The sequence below is a fragment of the Chlamydotis macqueenii genome, chromosome 5 (genome assembly GCF_036417535.1).
Source record: "Chlamydotis macqueenii isolate bChlMac1 chromosome 5, bChlMac1.mat, whole genome shotgun sequence".
Classification (NCBI taxonomy): Eukaryota; Metazoa; Chordata; class Aves; order Otidiformes; family Otididae; genus Chlamydotis; species Chlamydotis macqueenii.
This window is the reverse complement of record NC_141560.1, coordinates 70603535-70621060: the sequence shown is the minus strand read 5'-3', so window position 1 is coordinate 70621060 and position 17526 is coordinate 70603535. Positions and strand designations below refer to the sequence as shown.

The 17526-nt window shown below is 68.2% G+C and overlaps 6 protein-coding genes across 9 annotated transcripts; 2 read left to right on the top strand and 4 right to left on the bottom strand.

Annotated features, from left to right (window-relative positions):
* Positions 1-126: 126 nt before the first annotated feature.
* Positions 127-2349, bottom strand: CCDC86 (coiled-coil domain containing 86). The gene is made up of 4 exons (XM_086749490.1): positions 2114-2349; positions 1523-1652; positions 1054-1128; positions 127-733 (listed from the first exon to the last, which is right to left on the bottom strand). The coding sequence occupies exons 1-4, from the start codon at positions 2332-2334 to the stop codon at positions 614-616; spliced, it is 546 nt and encodes a 181-aa protein (XP_086605616.1). The 5' UTR covers positions 2335-2349; the 3' UTR covers positions 127-613.
* Positions 2350-2674: 325 nt separating this feature from the next.
* Positions 2675-4655, bottom strand: LOC147600647 (membrane-spanning 4-domains subfamily A member 15-like). Of its 2 annotated transcripts, XM_086749489.1 has the most exons (7): positions 4510-4655; positions 4189-4362; positions 3817-3936; positions 3528-3584; positions 3242-3397; positions 3007-3127; positions 2675-2852 (listed from the first exon to the last, which is right to left on the bottom strand). In XM_086749489.1, exons 2-7 carry the CDS (start codon positions 4357-4359, stop codon positions 2785-2787), a joined length of 693 nt encoding a protein of 230 aa, XP_086605615.1. In that variant the 5' UTR covers positions 4360-4362; positions 4510-4655; the 3' UTR covers positions 2675-2784. The 2 variants fall into 2 exon arrangements, with proteins under 2 accessions (XP_086605615.1, XP_086605614.1); XM_086749488.1 differs by lacking the exon at positions 3528-3584 and having other exon boundaries at positions 3242-3457.
* Positions 4656-8261: 3606 nt separating this feature from the next.
* On the bottom strand, positions 8262-10583 carry LOC147600646 (membrane-spanning 4-domains subfamily A member 12-like). Of its 2 annotated transcripts, XM_086749368.1 has the most exons (7): positions 10419-10579; positions 10045-10164; positions 9745-9801; positions 9376-9507; positions 8952-9065; positions 8778-8861; positions 8262-8437 (listed from the first exon to the last, which is right to left on the bottom strand). In XM_086749368.1, the coding sequence occupies exons 1-7, from the start codon at positions 10506-10508 to the stop codon at positions 8417-8419; spliced, it is 618 nt and encodes a 205-aa protein (XP_086605494.1). In that variant the 5' UTR covers positions 10509-10579; the 3' UTR covers positions 8262-8416. The 2 variants fall into 2 exon arrangements, with proteins under 2 accessions (XP_086605494.1, XP_086605495.1); XM_086749369.1 differs by lacking the exon at positions 8262-8437 and having other exon boundaries at positions 8820-8861; positions 8952-9058; positions 10419-10583.
* Positions 10584-12152: 1569 nt separating this feature from the next.
* On the bottom strand, positions 12153-13440 carry LOC147600645 (zona pellucida sperm-binding protein 3-like). 2 transcript variants are annotated; one of them, XM_086750048.1, is made up of 5 exons: positions 13347-13440; positions 12863-13035; positions 12645-12757; positions 12432-12535; positions 12153-12314 (listed from the first exon to the last, which is right to left on the bottom strand). In XM_086750048.1, exons 1-5 carry the CDS (start codon positions 13363-13365, stop codon positions 12154-12156), a joined length of 570 nt encoding a protein of 189 aa, XP_086606174.1. In that variant the 5' UTR covers positions 13366-13440; the 3' UTR covers position 12153. The 2 variants fall into 2 exon arrangements, with proteins under 2 accessions (XP_086606174.1, XP_086606173.1); XM_086750047.1 differs by having other exon boundaries at positions 13178-13377.
* Positions 13441-13788: 348 nt separating this feature from the next.
* CBLIF (cobalamin binding intrinsic factor) lies at positions 13789-15761 on the top strand. The gene is made up of 9 exons (XM_086749548.1): positions 13789-13876; positions 13981-14160; positions 14241-14384; positions 14473-14616; positions 14719-14894; positions 14972-15143; positions 15236-15380; positions 15459-15577; positions 15652-15761. Exons 1-9 carry the CDS (start codon positions 13807-13809, stop codon positions 15711-15713), a joined length of 1212 nt encoding a protein of 403 aa, XP_086605674.1. The 5' UTR covers positions 13789-13806; the 3' UTR covers positions 15714-15761.
* A 336-nt stretch (positions 15762-16097) lies between these two features.
* Positions 16098-17430, top strand: MRPL16 (mitochondrial ribosomal protein L16). Its single transcript, XM_086749085.1, has 4 exons — positions 16098-16142; positions 16331-16396; positions 16530-16678; positions 16893-17430. Exons 1-4 carry the CDS (start codon positions 16100-16102, stop codon positions 17376-17378), a joined length of 744 nt encoding a protein of 247 aa, XP_086605211.1. The 5' UTR covers positions 16098-16099; the 3' UTR covers positions 17379-17430.
* The last annotated feature ends 96 nt before the right edge of the window (positions 17431-17526 follow it).

Sequence of the window (17526 nt, the reverse complement as noted above, 5' to 3'; positions counted from 1 at the left end):
AGGGACGCGGAGACGAGCGCGGAGGCGCAGAAATCCCCGGAAACCCCACGCCGGAGCAGGTGAGTGCCCGAAAAGAGCTGTCACCCCCTGGGAAGCCCCCCAAGCTGTCACCCCGTCGGGGGTGGAAAGCATTTTAAGATTTAATTTTTATTTCTCATTACACTACCGCGCTTTGGAGGAGGAAAATTCAACTCATTTCCCCAAGCCGAGCGTGTTTTGGCCGCGACGGTAACCGCCGAGCGACGTCCCTGTCCTTCATCTCCACACACGAGCCTTTCGCCGCCTTTTCTCCCCCTCCCCGCGCCCCCCTCGCCCCCCTCCAGGCGCTGGGGGCCAGCCCGGGTCAGTTCTGAATTCATTTTTATGTCAAAAAAACAAGAAAAAAAAAAGGCAAATTTGGGCAGGTGAAAGTTCCAGCCCGCGGCTGTTCGCAGCGCCCCGCTTGCGCAGGGCAGGGGGGATCCGGCAGCCGGCTCCCGAGGGTCCCGGCGCCGCGTAGCGCGCCCCCGCTCCGTCCCGCTGTCTGACGCCGCGCCGAGGAAGCTCCCGGAGAGGAGCGGGACCCGCGGGAATTCCGGCCGGGAATCGCCGCGCCCCACCCCGTTCCCGTATCTCAGTCGGCGGCCGCTTTGCGCCGCACGGGGGTTTTCTGGAGCAGGGCCAGCGTGTCTCGCTTCTCCACCCGCCGCAGCTGCTTCTTCTTCGCCCGCTTGAGCTTCAGCGGGTTCCGGATCTGGGGAGGGGGACAAGGAGGGGGCTTTCAGGCACAGAAATCGCGGCGGGGGGCCGGGGGGGGGAGCCAGGCAGCACGGATCCCAACCTCCCACCCCTGCGGAGAGCCAGGCCTCTCCGCACGGAGCTGCGGGACGGCAGCAGCGCGCACAGCAACGACCGACCAAAGCCCGGATGCGGAGCCGTCCGGCTCCTGAGCAGATTTATCCCAAAACTCCTCCCCGGGAAGGTTTCCCGGCTCTCTGGGACGGGATCTGGAGGCCGGCGGCTCTGCCGGGCCACCACGGCGTCCCCCAGGCGTGCGGCGGGGCCGGAACTCACCACTTGGACGATCTCCGCCTTCCGCTCGTTCTCCAGGCGCCGTTTCAGGTTCTCCTCCCGCCGCCGCTTCTTCTCCTGCGGGAGCAGCACCGAAACGTTCCCTGCGGCTCCCTCCCTCCCTCCGGGGTTAAAGCCGGAGCGGCATCGAGCCGCGGCGGACGCGGATGCCGGGCAGGGAGCCGCAGGGCCGCGGCGGGACGAGCGCCGCCTGCCCGAGCGTGAAATCCGCCGCGCGAAGCCAAGCCGGCGGCACTTTCCCCTCCCCGCACGAGGCTCGATCCGACGGAGCGGGCTGGTTCCGGGTCAGCGACTCGCAGCGCGGGACCGTCACCGCCGGGATTTGGCGGGACAGCAGGGAATTCACCGTCCCGGCTGCCCAGGAGAAGAGCAGCCGGCGGGGTTTGCGCTCAGGGGCAGCGGGTACGGAGGGGCTGGGCGATGCTGCCGGCGGGACCCCGAGCTCCGTTACCTCTCGCTCTCTCTGCTTCCCCTCCTGCAGCTGCCGCGCCAGCTCCTGGACGAGTTTCTTCTCCTGCCTTTCCTTCATCTTCCGCGCCCAGGAGGTGCGAAGGGCCTTGTCCTGGATCATGTGGGAGAACCTGAGCGGGCAGACAGGCCGCGTCGGGGAGCCGGGGGAGGCAGAGCTGAGCTCCCCGTGGCTCACAGAAGCCCTGCGCAGCCTTGTCCCCTCTGGGTCATCTCCAAAAACTCCTCAGAGGAGAACTCCACGAACCTCCCCCATCTCAGAGCCTCCCAGAGCCCCTCGACATCCCCTCCAAACCCTCCCCCCAGCCCAGACCACCCCCAAAGCCCCGTCCCCTCCATAAAACGATGCACAGCTCCAGAACCCCCCTACAACCCACCCCTGCGGCCCCATCAAAGCAGCCCTGCCCGCCCCCCGCCCCTCCTGGGCCAGCCCACCCCCGAAACGGCCCCGTTCCCCACCCCCCCCCCCCGAGCCTCCCCCTAAAGAACCCTCAGAGCCTCACCCCCAGCTCAAGAACCCCCAAACAGCCCTGCCTCCACCCGAGCCCCGACCCTGCGGACTCCCCGCGCCCACCTCTTCTTGCCGGGGTCCTTCCACACCCGCCCCGATTTGGGCCTGCCCCGCGGGATGGCGGCCGCCGCCGCCGCTTCCTTTCGCTTCTTGGCGGCTTTCCGACGCCGCCGGGCCGCTGCCGGGGCTGGGGCCGGGTCCAGAGCTGGGGCTGGGACGGGGGTCACCCCGTTGGACCCCTCGGGGCCCGGTACCGCCGCGCACACCTCCTCCTCCTCCTCCATTTTCCACGCGGCCCCTTCCCCGGCGGCGCCGTGAGATGACGTCAGAGACGCTCTTCCGCCGCCGCCGCCGCGCATGCTCGGAGAGGCAGCGAAGCCACGCCGAGGCCCCGGCCGCCATTTTGGTGTCGGGCAGAACCTGGCGCCTCCGCGAAGGCGCCGGGCGAGGCCGCCATGTTTGTGCCGGGCAGACGCCTACCGGTGCCCATCGCCGTGTCGTCGCGGCGGCCGGTGCCCGGTGCTCTCCACACGCCGCCCCCCCACCCCAATCCCTCCCGATTTGGGGGCTCGGCGAAGCCCCCCCGCTCTGTGACCAAGCCCTGGAGAAACGCGTGGCCTGGGCTGGGGGGAAGAGGCCTTTATTGGGGGCCAAACCCACAGAGGGGAGCGGGGGCCAGGCCCGGGGCCGAGGCGAGGGCGCAGAGGGGGCTCAGGCTGCGGCCGGCTTCACCGTCAGGCTCCAAGGAGGCCCCTCACCTCGGCTGCGGGGCTGGCTGCCGGCTTGGCCATGGCTACAGCGCCTGGGAGAGAAAAAAAAAGGGGAAATCCCGCTTTTGGGGTCATGCAGAGAGACCCCCGCGAGCCCCCCGCCCGGGGCAGCCCCTCGGAGGAAAGAAGGGGATGGATAACACTGCCCAGCTGCCACCGAAACGGCGGAGCCGGCGCCCCCCTCACCATGCGCGTGTAGCTGTGCTGCTTGACGGCGTCGTAGCCGAAAGCCAGGGCCGCCACCAGCCGCGCAGAACTCCAGGAGGCTGAAGATGACGAAGATGGAATCCAGCCCGTTGCTCAGGATCTGCCGGGAGGAAGGTGGAAGGGCTCAGCGGGTCCTCGTCCCCCTCCCCGCCACGGCAACCGTCCCTCTTTGCCGGTCCGGCTCGGCCGCCCGAGCAGGAGCGGGAGGCTCCACCTTGTCCTCGGTGTTGAAGCACCACTCGGCTTTCAGCTGGTACGGCGCGTTGGTCTGGCAGCCGGGCAGTTGCTGAGCGATGGCGGTGGCGTGGAGCAGGGTGGCCACCAGCGTGCTCAGGACGACCCCCGCGTTGACGACGCAGCAGATCTTCACCTGCGCGGGCCACCTCGCGTCAGCCGTCGGTAGCCCCGGCCCTTCTTCTCCTGCCGGGAGCTGAAGAAGTCGCAGAAGCGACGGGGGGAACGCTTTATCCCCCCGGCCTGGCTGCGCGGGACGCCCTTACCAGCAAGATGCTGTCTCTTTTTTCGCTTTCCACCAGCAGAGAGCCCGAGACCAGGAGCTGCTCCGGAACCAGAGGAAGGAGAGCGTCAGCAGCCCCGTCGCCCATCCTGCCTGTCGTCCCGGCGCCTCTCCGGCCGCGAACCGGCGTTTGGGGCTGCACCTGCACCCCTCCGTCCCGCAGGGGCCAGCCGGGTGACGCGGGTGTCAGAGGGGGCCCCGGTGACGAGGGGATCCCGTCCCAAATCCACCACCCTGTCCTCGAGGAGAAGGCCAGACGCATCCCCGCTTACCAGGAGCCCGAGCCAGAAGAAGATCCCGCTGGCCACGGGGAGGGAAGGCATCCCGTGCTCCGACGCCGTCAGGATGATCCCGAAGCAGACGTGGATGATCCCGGTGAAGATGTGGATGGTCTGAGGAAGAGGAATTCCCCCGCCCCGGTCGCTCTTGGCTACGCGTTCGCCAGCGCCGGCGGTCACCGTTGCCGGTAGCCGCGTCCCACTCCCCCCCGATCCCGGCCGCGCCCCCGGCGTGCCGAGGAGGGATTTGGGCAGCGGGACGTGCCGGCACTTGGCACGGAGGACGCCCCGAAGCAGGCCAGTCCCTGGGGACAGCGCTCCGTCCCCGGGGGTGCCCCGTCGCCCCGCGCCGCCGCCGCCTCTCACCCCCAGCGCTTTGGGCTGAGCCCTTCTGAAGCCTCTGACCCGAAACGACGTCGCGGAGGGCGTGGGCTGCCCCGAGGCGGAGGCCAGCTGGGCCACGCGGGGGTCCGTTGCCGGGATGACCTCCGTGATGATCCTGACGCCTCCGGAATCGGTCACGGTGCTGGCTGCCATGGCCTGCGGGCAGACGGCAAAGCTCCCACCCCGCCCCGGGGACCCGCGTGTGGGGGGCCGCGTCCCCCCGGGCGGTGACACGAGGAGCGGCGACGTCCTCTCACCAAGGCGTCCCGCACCCCATCCTGCGCCCCACGCCTCGCTCCCCACCTCCTTCAGCCTCCTCCTCCTCCTCCTGTCACTCTCCGAAGCCCCTCGGGAGGCGGTGGTCGGCCAGGGCCGCTGTCCCGCCGCCCTTTGCTCCCCGCAGGAAGTTTGTTCATGGAAATCTCGTCAGGTCCCCCCCCTTGCTCTTGCTCAACGAGGCGGAGGGGAGAGAGGCCGCCGAAAAACCCCGCGTGCGCCCGCCTGGGCGCAAACCCCTGTAGTCCAAGGTCCCCAGGAGGCCCCTTTGTTGCTTTTTTTTTTTATTATTTTATTTGGGGTTCGACCCCGTCGCCGGTGAGGACGGCCCGCCCGCAGGAGCGAGCCGGCGCGGGCCCGGCGAGAGGCGAAGGGAAAGGAGCCGCGGTTGTTTCGGCGAGGAAATGAGAGCTCAGGCCGGGAACGCAGCCGCCGCGCGCGGCGAGGAGCTCCCGGGGGGGGCGAGCGGGGAGGCCCCTTCCTCCCTCCAGGCCGGCCAGAAATGGGCCGTTTCCAGCTTTCCTGGGACGTTTGATGGGTGCCGTGGGGCGCTGCCCCCATCCCCTCTCCTCCTCATCCTCCTCCGTGCTCGGAAAATCGCCAGCGCTGGCTCCCCACGGGTCCTGCTGTGCTGGGGGGAAGGCGGGACAAGGGACAAACGGGACGAGGGTCCCGGCGTCGCCCAGCTTGGCCGCAGACAACCCCTGGCTCTGCCGGGACCCTCCGCAGCGCGATTCCAGCTGAGGATTTCAGGAGCAGGTGGAGCGGGAGGACTTTGGGAAGCGCCTTTTCCTTGCCTTTGGCCCTAGAGGGAGCTGAGACGCTTGGATCCGAGGTTTCCAGCACTCGGCAGAGGTTTCCAGCGCTCGGCAGAGGTTTCCAGCCCTCGGCAGAGGTTTCCAGCGCTGGGACGATCCCCAAAACCAGGGGCTGGGTGGTGCGGAAGCGGCAACATCTCCGTGTCTCCCAGCAGAGCACTGGGACCAGCGGCGTGGCCCCGTCCTTGGCTCTTGAGTTTGCAGGGTGTCCTCCGGCACTAGCGAGGGCCGGCGTTCCCAACCGAAACCGCCTGCTCCGGTGGGATTTCCTCCCGGATCCTCCTTTGCAGATTCCTCCAGCGTTCCTGAAGTTTCAGCCTTTCGGGAACAGCTGTGGCTGCCCGGCAGCGGCCGAGCGAAAAAAAAAAACCCTTTTCCCAACGAAGTATCCGCGGAGAAGGCACTTTTCCCGTCCGAAAGCAAGCCAGGCCCAGCTGGGGAGGGCAGGAGCCCAAGGCAGCGACGTTCCCGTTCCTTTCGGAACATTTCTTTCGGAAGCGGATGCCAGAGGGGGGGTGAAGCTTCTCAGCGCCCGGCCGAGCAGATGCGGGGGAGCGGCGCAGCTTCCAGCCCTTTTTTTCCCAGGAATTTCTGGCTTTGCTGCTCCACACAACGCGTTCCTCGGATTTTTAATTTCTTTTTTTTTTTTAAGGTCGAGTTTTGCTGGAAATCTTTCCTTTGCTGATTATTTCTCCTTTTTCATCTGCGGGAGCCGCTGATGCCGGGCGAGGAGCGCCGAGGCACCCGGGCTGGCGATCCCACCTCCGTGGCTTCCGTACGAGGGTCCGGCGTCCCTTAGGACGGCCGGAAAAAAAAAACCTGGCCGGCTGCTCCGACGCCGGTGGCTCCCCGCATCCCTTCCCGCCAGCGCAGGACCAGTTTACGAGCGTGGTGGACCCACAAATCCTTTTCCAACCCCAAAATCCCTAAATCCCTCCTTTTTTTTTTTTTTTTTTTTTTTCCCAAAGAAAACACACGCTTCCTGTGAAAAACTTTATATCCCAATAAAAATACCACGAGCGGGTATTTTGCTTTGCTTCCAAGTGTTTCTGGTTCTCACCGGGCTGGTGGGATCCCGATTCCGGAGAAATGAGAAAGCCACAATTTCTGGGACAGGTTTCAGGTTGGTTTTTTTAAAAAAAAAATAAATAAAAAAATTAAAAAGCAGCTGGCTTTTATCTGCGCCGTGTTCCTGGGTGGGACGGCACCGCGGAAAAACCCTGGAATATGGTGCTGCCAGCGTCCGTGCCAGCTCTCGGTGAAATCATCCCAAAATTTTGGGGCGAGCTCATCCTGAAGCCCCCCCCCAGAGCATCCTTTCCCGCTGCTCCAGCGTCCTTCCCGCCGCAGGGCCCGGACTTGGGGCGCGGGCGCTCCCCGGTTTTCGCCGGGGTGGGTGACCGACCCACCCCCCCCCGCCAGGTCCCCAAAAACCCTCTCCGCTCCCTGTCACCCGTTGGCCCCCAACCCCGAGAGGTGCCGGTTCCTCCCCGGGACGTTTCAGGGCTGCAAATGCATGAAAAAATAAAAAAAAAAACCCCAAAATACTGTGTTTCCAGAGAAAGCCGCTCCGGAAAAACAAAAAAACGGCGAGGTGGCAGAAAACCTTGAGAGCCCCCCGGAAAAATAAACGAGGTTTCAAAATCGAGGGGCTGTGCCCCATTTCACGGAAAGGGGAATTTTTTTGTTGGCACCGGGGGAAAAAAAAATTTAAAAAATAAAGAGGATGAGGATGGAGGGGACCACGATGCTGGGCAAAGAGAGAGGGGGGGCTGCGCGGTGTCCCCTCCCCGGGGAGGAGAGGGGGTGCGGGAGGCTCGGAGCCTGTTCATCCCGCTCCCCCCAACCCCCCCCCCGGCCCAAATCCCCGGGGCTTTTCCTACCGGAGCGGCTCATGATTTTTTCAGAGCCGGGAACAGAAATAACCGCCGGGCGGTGAATAATCCATGAGGCTCCGGCTGAGCGGCGCGAGCGGCGTCAGGGCAGGGTGAGGGGGTGGGGGGACGGAATTTGGGGGGCGGGGGGCGGGGGGGGGGGGGGGGGGAAGAAAACATTGAACTCGACCCAAAACTGAAGGGAGGACCCAAAACTTCAAGCGGGCGCTGGCTGGGGCTGGGGGGCGGAATTTGGGGGCTGGACGCCCCACGGAGGGAGCGCGGGTGGGAATACCCCCCCCACTTTTTAGGGCACCGGCAGCTCGCCAGGGTGCTCCCACCCCTCTGAAAAAAATCAGCGCCGGGCTCCCCTTCCTCCCCCCCACCCCAAATTCTCCCTGGGCTCGGGATGCTCCTTAAATAATTCAAGAACCGGCCGGAAAAGCGCCCCGGAAAACGGGACGCGTGCCACCCGGTGTCCCCGTCTCACCCCAAGGAGCAGCCCCCCCCCCCAGGGTTGGAAAGTGGGGGGGGGGGGGGGCAGCTTTTGGGCTGGTGGAAGAACCCGGAGCCGCCACCGTCGTCATCATCGCCGCCGGGCGCCCAGCTGCTCTCGCTTGAGCGAAGCGCGCTGCCGCGTACGTGACCGAGGGGATTTAGGGGGGCAGATTCCCTCCGCGGGGTGCAGGTACCGGCGGAGGGCGGGGGGCGGGAACGGCCGCATCTCGCCGTCTCCCAGCGGGACGGGCACGGGAGAGCCCTAAATCCGGGCGGGATGAACCCCTTGCCCCACAGACGGCGGCCCCGCGGGGGGAATTTCCAGCTCCCGCGCGGAGAAATCCCCAAAAAACGAGGAGACGCGGGCGCGGCCGGAGCGTTTATTTCCGACATCAAGCCAAGGAGGGGCACGAGCCGAGGTCGAGGGTCCGGCTCCCGGCGCGCGTCGGGGTCTCTCTACCCCGACGCGAGCAAACCCCGGCAGCCAGGGCAGAAACACCCCGTGAACCCCCCCCCAAAACAAAAAAATGCACCCCCCCACCCCCAGAGAAGCCTCTTCTCCAAAGCAGCCAAAGAGGCCTAACGCGGGGGGGAGCGGAAGGGTGGGGGGGGGCTGGAAATTGGGGGTGCTCGCTGGCTTTTGGGAGGGGGTACCGGCGTGTACCAGCCCGCGGCGGGGGGAGCCGGCTGGGGGGCGGATTTTGGGAGCGCGGAGGCACCGCCGTCCTCGGGGCCAGCGCCTCGCTAGACTTCGGGGGCGGCCAGCTGCAAAAAAAAAAAAAATAAAAAAAAAAAAACACCCAAGAGTTTCTTAGGGTGGGGGGGGGACGGGGCTCGGGGTGGCCTCCCCGGCGCCCGCCACCCCAGGGGGTCTGCGGGGGGCTCCCCTCTGTCCCCCCCCATGCCTGGACCAGCAGCGTGGAGGTGTGGGGGTGCTCCCCACGGATGGGGGGGCTGCTTTCCAGAGAGGGGGAGGCACCGATTGGGACGAGGTGGGGGGGTCCCTCATGCAAGGCAGGGGTCGGACGCCGCCGGTGGGAGCCGGCCCGTCCCAGTTCCCCTTTTACCCGGGCTGGTTTTTGGGGCGGGCGGGGGGGTAGATCACCTCGGCGTAGCTGGGCGGCTGGGGCAGGTCGGCCGGCGGCGCTGCCAGGTCCACCCGCGTGGCGCTGGGGACGATCAGCATGGCCTGGGGGGGGGCGGGAAAGGGGGGTAAGGGATGGGGAAGGGGGCTGGGGGTCTGTCATCCCCCCCCCCCCGCCCTTTTTTCCCCCCCTACCTCGTTGGAGTTGAGGCGGGTGGCCCGGCACCAGAAATTGGCCGTGGCCACGGCGATGCAGAACTCCAGGACGGTGAAGATGAGGAGGACGATAGAAATCCCGTTCCCTGCCAGCTCCAGGACGGGATGAGGAGGGGGGAAAAAAAACAAACAAACAAAAAAAAAACCCATCAGCAGCGCCCAAGGAAACCCCCGCTTGGCCCCACCCCACATTTTAGGGCGAGGATTTCGGGGCTCCCCTCCTCCGTCTCCAAGCACCGCAGCCCCGCTCGGAGCCCTCCGCCTCGCCGCTTTTACGGTTCGCGGAGAAAAACTCCGGGGTGGGAGTCGTCTCCCGAGGTATCGCCCTAAAAATCGGTCTGTCCGGGCAGCCTCGGAGGCCGGGGGGAGGGGGGCCGCGTCGTGTCCCCCCCCCATCACTTACCAGGACGAGGTAGCTGTAGTAGTTGAAGCTGGAGCGGTAGAGCCCGTTGAGGTGGAGGTCCACGATGAAGGCCACGATGCCCAGCAGCGCGAAGATGGCGCTGATGACGTTCATGGTCTGGCTGCCCTTCACCTGCGGGCGCGGATGAGGATTTTGGGGGGGGACGGACACGACACCCACCGCCCTGGCTCTGCAGCACCGGGAGGGGGGTTTCTGGGCATTATTAATTATTTTTTTTCCCCCCATCCGTCCCATCGCTCGTTTTTAGGAAGAACCCCAAGGTGGCTCGGCCCCCGGGGTCGAGCTGCTCTTGCCCACCCTCCTCCTCCTCCTCCTCCTCCTCCGGCTGGGATCCCTGCGGACACTCACCGCGCACTCCGTGGGGCTCTTCTCCGCCCCGATGGAGAGGCAGCCCGAGATGATGAACTGCGCCGCGAGAGGGAGAAAAATTTGGGGAAGGGGACGGCCGGGCCACCGCGGTCGCCCCCCCACCCAAAACCCGCTCAGCGGTCGAAAGCCACCCACGGGCGCTGTTAGTCCTCGAGTTTTACAGGTGCCGGAGCGGAACCCCAGCGCCTCCGGGACCCCCCGTCTGTGGGCATCCATCCATCCCCCCGTGGGCATCCATCCATCCCCCCGTGGGCGTCCCCCCACCCCCGCGCTACCCACAGACACGCCGCCCAAGAAGGGGATCTCGCCGATGACGAAGACGGAGGTGTAGCCGTTGGCGAGGGTGGTCAGGACGATGCCGAAGCCGATGTGCATGAAGCCGGTCATGATTTGGATGGTCTGCGGGGCGGGACAGGGCGAGAGTGGGGCCAACTCGCCGCCCCCCCCCGACCCCACATCTCCACTCCCACCCTCACGACCCACCCCCCCACTCCCACCACCACCACCACCCTGGGAATGGGGTCCCCAGTTCCCAAACTGCCCGCAGCATCCCCCGGGGGATGAGCAGAACGGGTAGAGCCCCCCCGGGATGGGGAGTTTGGGGGGTTTCAGCCCCCCACCCACGCGATTCCCCCCCCCCACCCGTGACTCACCCCCATCACTCGGTTCTTGCCCTTGGGGAGGGTCTCGGCCGTGTACATCACGGCTCGGCTGCCCAGCCGCAGGCTCCCCATCCCCTGCATGGAGGCGGCGGGGGGGGGCACCGGGGACCCCCCAACACCCCCCCGCCCCCGCCCCAGCGCCCTCCGGTCCCGGAGCAGCTCGGTCCCCATCGGGGGCCGCCCCCCCCCCCCACCCCCCCCCCCACCCCGCCCTACCGGCCGCTTATTGGCTCAGCGCGGGTGATGTCAGAGGCTGCAGCATCCCCCCGGGACATCGCCCAATCCACGCGTGGACCCCCCCCCCCGCCCCCCCATCCACACACACAACCCACGCGTGGACCCCCCTCCCCCAGCCCCACGCACTCGCTGGTGGCCAAGGAGCGGACGCGGGGCTGGGAGTGAGGGGGAAGATGCAGCCCCCCGCCCCCAGCCGTGTCCCCGCCCCTCCCAAAACCACCCCACGCGCGGGTGCAGCCCCCGTGGGGAGAGGAAAGCAGGGCACAAGCCCACAGACACGCCCCAGCTGCGTGGGGGAAGCTGCTCAGTGTGCCCCCCCCCCCCCCCCCCCCCCCCGTCTAAGGGAAGGGGTCCACGGCACCGTGACCCCACGCGGGAAAAGATGCTCGGACCCCACCCGCGGCACGGCAGGGAGAGGAGGAAAGCGGGGTGCGGGGGAGCGAGATCACCCCAAAATCCCCCAAGATGTGCGCGGGGCGGGGGGGGGGCCAGCCCCGCTCGCAGCCCGCGCACCCCGGGGCTGCGGTTACAGGAGCTCGGAAAGGAGAAAAAAAATAAAATAAAATAAAAAAAATTAAAAAAAATAAAATAAAGCTCTCGGCAGCCAGTTCCTGGAAGAAAAATCCATCAAGGGCCATTAGGCACGGAACGCCTCCCCGCCGCAGCGCCGGGGGTTGCGGAGAGCGGAATGGGGGGGCCCCACGCAGCGGGGATGGGGGGCTGGGTACCGCCCCGAAGCGGGGACCCCGGGGTGCGGGAGGTGACCCCACGCGGGTCCTGGCAGCGTGTCCCCCCCCCAGCCGCTCTGCGCGGCAGTGGCTTCGCGCCCCAAGGTGCTGGCGCACATCTCAGGGCGTCCAGGAGCAAAGGGAGGAAAAAAAAAAAAAAACCCCAAAAAACCCCAAAAATCAGTAAATAATTGACACGGCCCCCTCCCCACGCTGCTCTGGCACGGGTTTATTTCCGGAGCAAGGAGGTTCACACAACGGCGGGGTCCGTGGGAGCAGGGTGGGGTCCTCGAGGCGCCGTCGCACCGAGCGGTAGCGGCCAGCCGCGGAGCACGTGGCCACCACGGCGGCGGGGACGGGGAGGACGACGCCGCGCCGTCGTAGGAACGGGTTTTGGCGAGGGCGCTGCCGGCCCCCTCCGCTGCAGCCTTGAGGTGCCAGCGCAGGTCGAGCTGCGGGGGCGAGCACCCTCCTGCTGCGCTGCTCCGCGCCGATCGCCCCCGGCCGCCCCGCGCCCCCGCACCCCGCTGGCGCGGACCCGGCTGCCGGAGGCGTTCGGGAAGAGGAAGGCGTCCAGCTGGAAGCGGAGGGAGCCGCGGTCGCCGCGTCGGGGTAGGAAGCGGGAACGACCAAGCCGCCCATCCAGCGGGCGCCTGCCGGGACGGGACGCGGCGCTGCCGCCCTCCCCGGCGCCGCAGGGTGCCGGCGAGGAGGGGGAAAACCGGGGATTTGGGGCCACCTGCCCCGGCGCTCGCCCGTTGTCAGCGGTGACGTCGTATTTCAGCCGCGGCGCTGGGGCTGGCCACGCGCTCATCCGCGAAGACCTTGAGGGGCAGGCGGCGGTGGGCGCTTGCCGACGCCTCGATGTTGATCGGATCCCCCAAGGAATAGGTGGGCCGGCGCAGGCGGGACGCCCAGGAACCTGGAAAACACGGGGATGTGACTGCCCCGAGCGTCGTTTCGGGGCCCCGGTGGGGCGAGGGGTCCCCCTGACCCCAGGCAGGGTGAAGGAGAGGGGTTGGGGGTCCCCCCGACTCACTGTTGTACACATCCAGGGCGAAGCGCAAGCGTCTCCGCCGAGCGACGGTGGAGCCGAAGGGGACCCAGGCGGGCTGGACGGCGCCGGACGAAACGCTGCCCGTCCTGCGCCGCGGAGCGTCCTCAAACGGGGTGTGACGGGCTTCCGGGGGAGCGGGGGGGCACGCGGGGCACCGAGGGGTCCCGCCATGGGAGCGCGGGGCTCCCCGCTTACCTGGGGTAGTAACAGAAGACGGGGAGGGAGAAGGGTCCGGCACGAGCCGCGGGCCCCCCGGCCGAGGGGCGGTAGCGCAGGACGTTGCCGTAGCGGATGCCGTCCGGAAGGAGCTGCGGGAACAGGGAGACGCGGGGCTGGAGGTGTCACCCGGCTCAGAGCGGGTGTCCCCTCCCCGTCCCCCAGCACCCCAGGAGCCTCCCCGGCGGGTTCCTCACCTCCAGGGTGGTCCCGCAGCCCACCAGCGGGTGCTGCAGCCGGTACCGGTCCCCGTCAGCCGCCGTCACCCCGCAGCCGGCTCCCAGCGTCAGCTCCCCGGCGGCCAGGCGCTTCCCCAGGACGTCGGCCGGCACCGCCACGGAGAGCCACGCGCGGCCGCAGGTCACCGAGACTGCGGCAGGGCGAGGAAGAGGAGGAGGAGGAGGAGGAGCACTGAGCCAGCTCGTTGGGGACCCCCAGGTCGCCTGCTCCCGGGGGAGCGAGCCAAAAAGCCCCCGGCGCCGACGAGGCGGCCCCCTCCAGCAGCCCCTTACCCAGGGCGTCCTGCGCCCAAGCTGCAGCCACGAGAAAGAGCGCGAAGCAACTCCTCCTGAGAGCCTTCATCGCCACGGAGGAGGAAGAGGAGGGGCAGCCCTCACCGAGGCCTTTTTACACCTGGGCAGGGTGGTCCCTGCAGCCCCAGGCCCAGCCCCTCGCACCCACCTGGGTCCTGTCTCCACATCTCCGGGGGCAAAGCCAGGGCCCTGCTCCTTCCCCTCCTCCCTGTCCCTGTTTTTGGGGGGCAGTGGAGAAGATGGGGTGGTCAATCTCTGGCCCCTACACCCCCCTCATCCCCCCAAAAACAGGCCAGGGTGGGGAAACCACGGCGGAGAGAATGGAAAATCACTGCCCCACCCCGCCGCCAGCGCGACCTTCCCGCTCCGTTCGCCACCTTCGGGCACGCAGATAAGCCGGCGGCGTGCTTGGCAGCGCCGGAGCGGCCGTGGGAGGCCGGGTGACCGGAGAAGGGCACCGGGAACAGCTAAAAGCGGAGAGGACGCCCGGAAAGACCAGCACCCGTCGAGCTCTGCCAGCCTGAGCGGAGCTGCTGGCCCCCCCGGGACCGAGGATGCTCGGCGTGGCTTTGGGCGTCGGGGTCCTGCTGGCCCCCCCGGGACCGAGGATGCTCGGCGTGGCTTTGGGCGTCGGGGTCCTGCTGGCCCTGGCAGGCGGCACGGCCGCCCACGGCTGCGGTGAGGCGGCGGGGAGGGGACCGGTAGCCCCACGAAGGGGCTGCGCGGAGGGGACGCGGCTTCCTGGGTGTCTTCCCGCCGCGAGTGCCGCCTCCTCCTTCCAGTCGCCCCGCAGCAACTGGTCTCCGACATGCTCCAGCGCTTGGAGGAGTCGGTCGACGTCCAGGAGCCGCCGAACCCCAGCGTGCTGCTGGCCATGAACCTGGCCGGGGCCGCCGACAGCAGCGCCCGCAAATGGCTGCTCCACGAGATAGAGGAGGAGGCGGTGAAGAGAGCCCAGAAAGGTAGAAGAGGGGCGGGGGGCGCACCCCTGCCGCGCCCGGCACCCGCCACCCCCGCGCGTCCCCTCTTTCGTCCCCCGCAGACATGACCTCCGGAGAGGTGGCCCTGGACGTGCTCGCCCTCCTCTCCTCCTGCAAGAACCCCCGGCAGGTCCAGGCCCTGGGGCAAACCGTCGATCTCCTCGGCGTCCTGCAGAAGAAAACGGAGGAGGAGGTGGCCAGCCTGGGTACGGCGGGACGGGAGGGAGGGATCGGGGTGCCCCGGGGCGGGTGGGGGTCTCCCGCCTCGTGCCCTCACCCCGTTTCGCTCCGCAGAGGTGGAGGGCATCCCCAAAACCACGCTGTACGGCACGAGCCTGGCCGCCCTGGGCCTGTGCCTGGCGCAGGCGGCCGGCTACCTAGAGGCGTCGGTGGCCCTGGCCAAGCAGCTGCTGGACCCCGAAAGCGACCTCTCCGTGGGTGAGGGACCCCTCCGGCCCCGCCGCCTCCCTTCCCTTCGCAAAGCCCCGCTCCCAGCGACTCCGCCCCGCTGGCTTTGGCGGTGACGCCGGGATGCGGCAGACACCCGTGCCATGGCGGCGCTGGCGCTGGCGTGCGCGTACGGCCGTACGGACCTCGGCGACGTGCGGGACCTGCTCCGGGAGGTGGTGTCCGTAGTGACCAACGGCTTCCTGGACGAGCAGGAGGAACGGGACGGGACGATCGGGAACATCTACAGCATGGGGCTGGCGCTGCAGGTGCGGAGAGGGACCGCGGCAACCGCGGCCGCCCGCTCCCGGCGCCCCGCTCACGCCGCCTCTCGCCTCCCGCCCAGGCGCTGGAAGCCACGGGCGAGTTTTACGCCCCGCGGAAGTGGGACTGCGCCCAGGCCTTCTCCGTGGTGTACGAACACCACTACAGCCAGCCCACGGCCGTCGCCCAGGTCCTGCCCGCGCTGGTGGGCAAAACCTACCTGGACGCGGCTGAGCTGGACTGCGCCAGGGCCGGTACGTCCCCAAGAGCGTCGTTGTCCCTGTCCCCAAAACTGGGTACGAGCGGAGTTCACAGAGACCCACCCTGCCCCTCTGTCCCCTCGCAGAGGCCTCCATCGTGGTGCACTACTCCGTCGTCAACAACCTGCGGGGACCACCCTTCAGCTGCTCCATCTCGGTGCGGGTCCCGCGCGGCTCCACGCTGCTGAAGGTGCTGGAGGCGGCGGAGAAGGAGGACCCCCAGAATTTTAGGTGAGAGCTGAGATGGGGGGGGCTGGTGGGGAAGGGCATTTCCTCGCCCTTCCTCGAGCCCACCCGCCTCTCCGGCAGCTTCCAGACGGAGCAGACGTCCTGGGGCCCCATGGTGGTCTCCATCCATGGGTTGGCCGCCAACGCGGACGACAGGACCTACTGGCAGTTCTTCGGCGGCCAGGACGCCCTCCAGGAAGGTGGGCAACCCCGGGGGTGGGGGGGAGGCAGGTGGCCGCCATGCCCCGGCCTCACGCCCGTCCCTCCGCCGCAGGGGTCGGGACCTACCAGCCGCGGGACGGGGAGCGCATCAAGGCCGTTTTCAGCACCTACTGAGGCCGCCGAGGGACGCCGCGAAGGCAATAAAGAGCCATTTTTCAGCCCAGCCCCGCGTGTCCGTGTTCGTGTGTGTGACTGGGGCCGCCATGCCCCACGGCCCCTCCTGGGGGGGACGCAGGGCCCGGACCCCTCCATGAGGAGAGGGTTGGGACAGGGCTTGCGTGTCCCTTGACGGGATACCGAGGCGGGGTGGGGGGTCCTGGGTTGGGGGGCCGTGGGTGACGGCGTGGAAAGGACACGAGTGGGAGGATTTCGCCCTTCCGGAACTAAAGTTCCCCTCCGCGTTTTCCGGGTGAGCCGCCGGGGGGGGTGGACCGCTCTACCGGAAGTGTCCCCCCACCGGGCAGCTCAGGGGGACGGACCGCATGGCGGCGTCTTCCGGGATGTGGCGATGGCGGCTGCCGCCGCCGCTCCGGGCTGCGGGAGGTCAGCAACCCGGGGCTACCGGTTGCCCTGGGCGGGGTCGGGGCGGCCGCGGAGGGACGCTGGGATCCGGGGAGGCGGGGGGGGGGGGGGGGATCCCTGCCGATCGGGAAGCTGGGCCCCCCCCTCCTCCCGGTGCGTGAGGCCCCGCTCTGAGCGCCCCCCCCGCCGCCCCCGGTTCTGTCCCCCAGGTCCCGGCGGTGTCACCGTCCCCCGGGCCGGCCTCAAGAAACTAGTGCTGCCCCCGGATTACAGCGGTAAGCGGAACAACACCCCCCCCACCCCCAACACGGGGGCACCCCCCCAAATCTGCCCCCCACCCCCTTAACCCCGCACCGGGGCGTCCGGTGGCCGCCCCCCCCCCCCGCCTCCCCGCTTTCCCCCCGGCAGGAATCACCTTCCCGGAAAGGACGAAGCTGAAATTTATGGAAAAGGCGCCGGCGGTGCCCAAGGTCAAGCGGGAGCCGCGGCGGCTGCGTGACATCCGCGGCCCGTCCCGCGAAGCCACCGATTTCACCCAGGGCCAGTACGGGATTCTGGTGAGCGCGGCGGGGTCCCGGCTGCGCCCCCCACCCCCCCCCCCCCTCCTTCCCCGCCCGGGGCCCGAGGGGGGAAGCCCGGAGGGGTTTGGGGAGGCGGGGAAGGCGCAGGAGCCCTCCAAAAATAAAAAAAAAAACCGGACAGGGGAACCTTTGCCCCTCGTCCCTGAGCCGCCCCGTCCTTTCCCCCCCCCCCCCCAAAATTTTCTCGCAGGCTTTGGGGGGCGGCTACCTCCACTGGGGCCACTTGGAGATGATCCGCCTGACCATCGGCCGCTGCATGGACCCCAAAACCACGTTCGCCGTCTGGCGCGTGCCGGCCCCTTCCAAAGCGGTGACGCGGAAAAGCTTGGGCCACCGCATGGGGGGCGGCAAAGGTCCCGTCGACCGCTACGTGACGGCGGTGAAGAGCGGGCGCTTGGTGGTGGAAGTGGGCGGGCGCTGCGAGTTCGGAGAGGTGAGACCTTTCCTGACGCAAGTGGCCAGGAAGCTGCCGTTCCCCGCCGTCCCCGTCAGCCGCGAGGGCCTCCTGCGGATGCGGCGCGAGGAAGAGGAGAAGAGGCTCGGCAACCAGAACCCCTGGACCTTCGAGCGCGTCGCCGTCGCCAACATGCTGGGGATGCGCAAGTACCTCAGCCCCTACGATCTGCGGCTCAAGGGACGCTACTGGGGGAAGTTTTTCCTCCGACACAGGGTTTAACGAGCGGCCGGGGCCGGGGCCGCCTTAATTAAACCTCCCCGCCGCAACCCGAGTCGGCGCCGCGGTTTTTTTTCGGAAGCGCGGGACGTCCCGGAGGTGCAGCGCGCTCGCCTGGGCCGGTCCGGAGAGCGGGTGAGCTCTTTTTTTT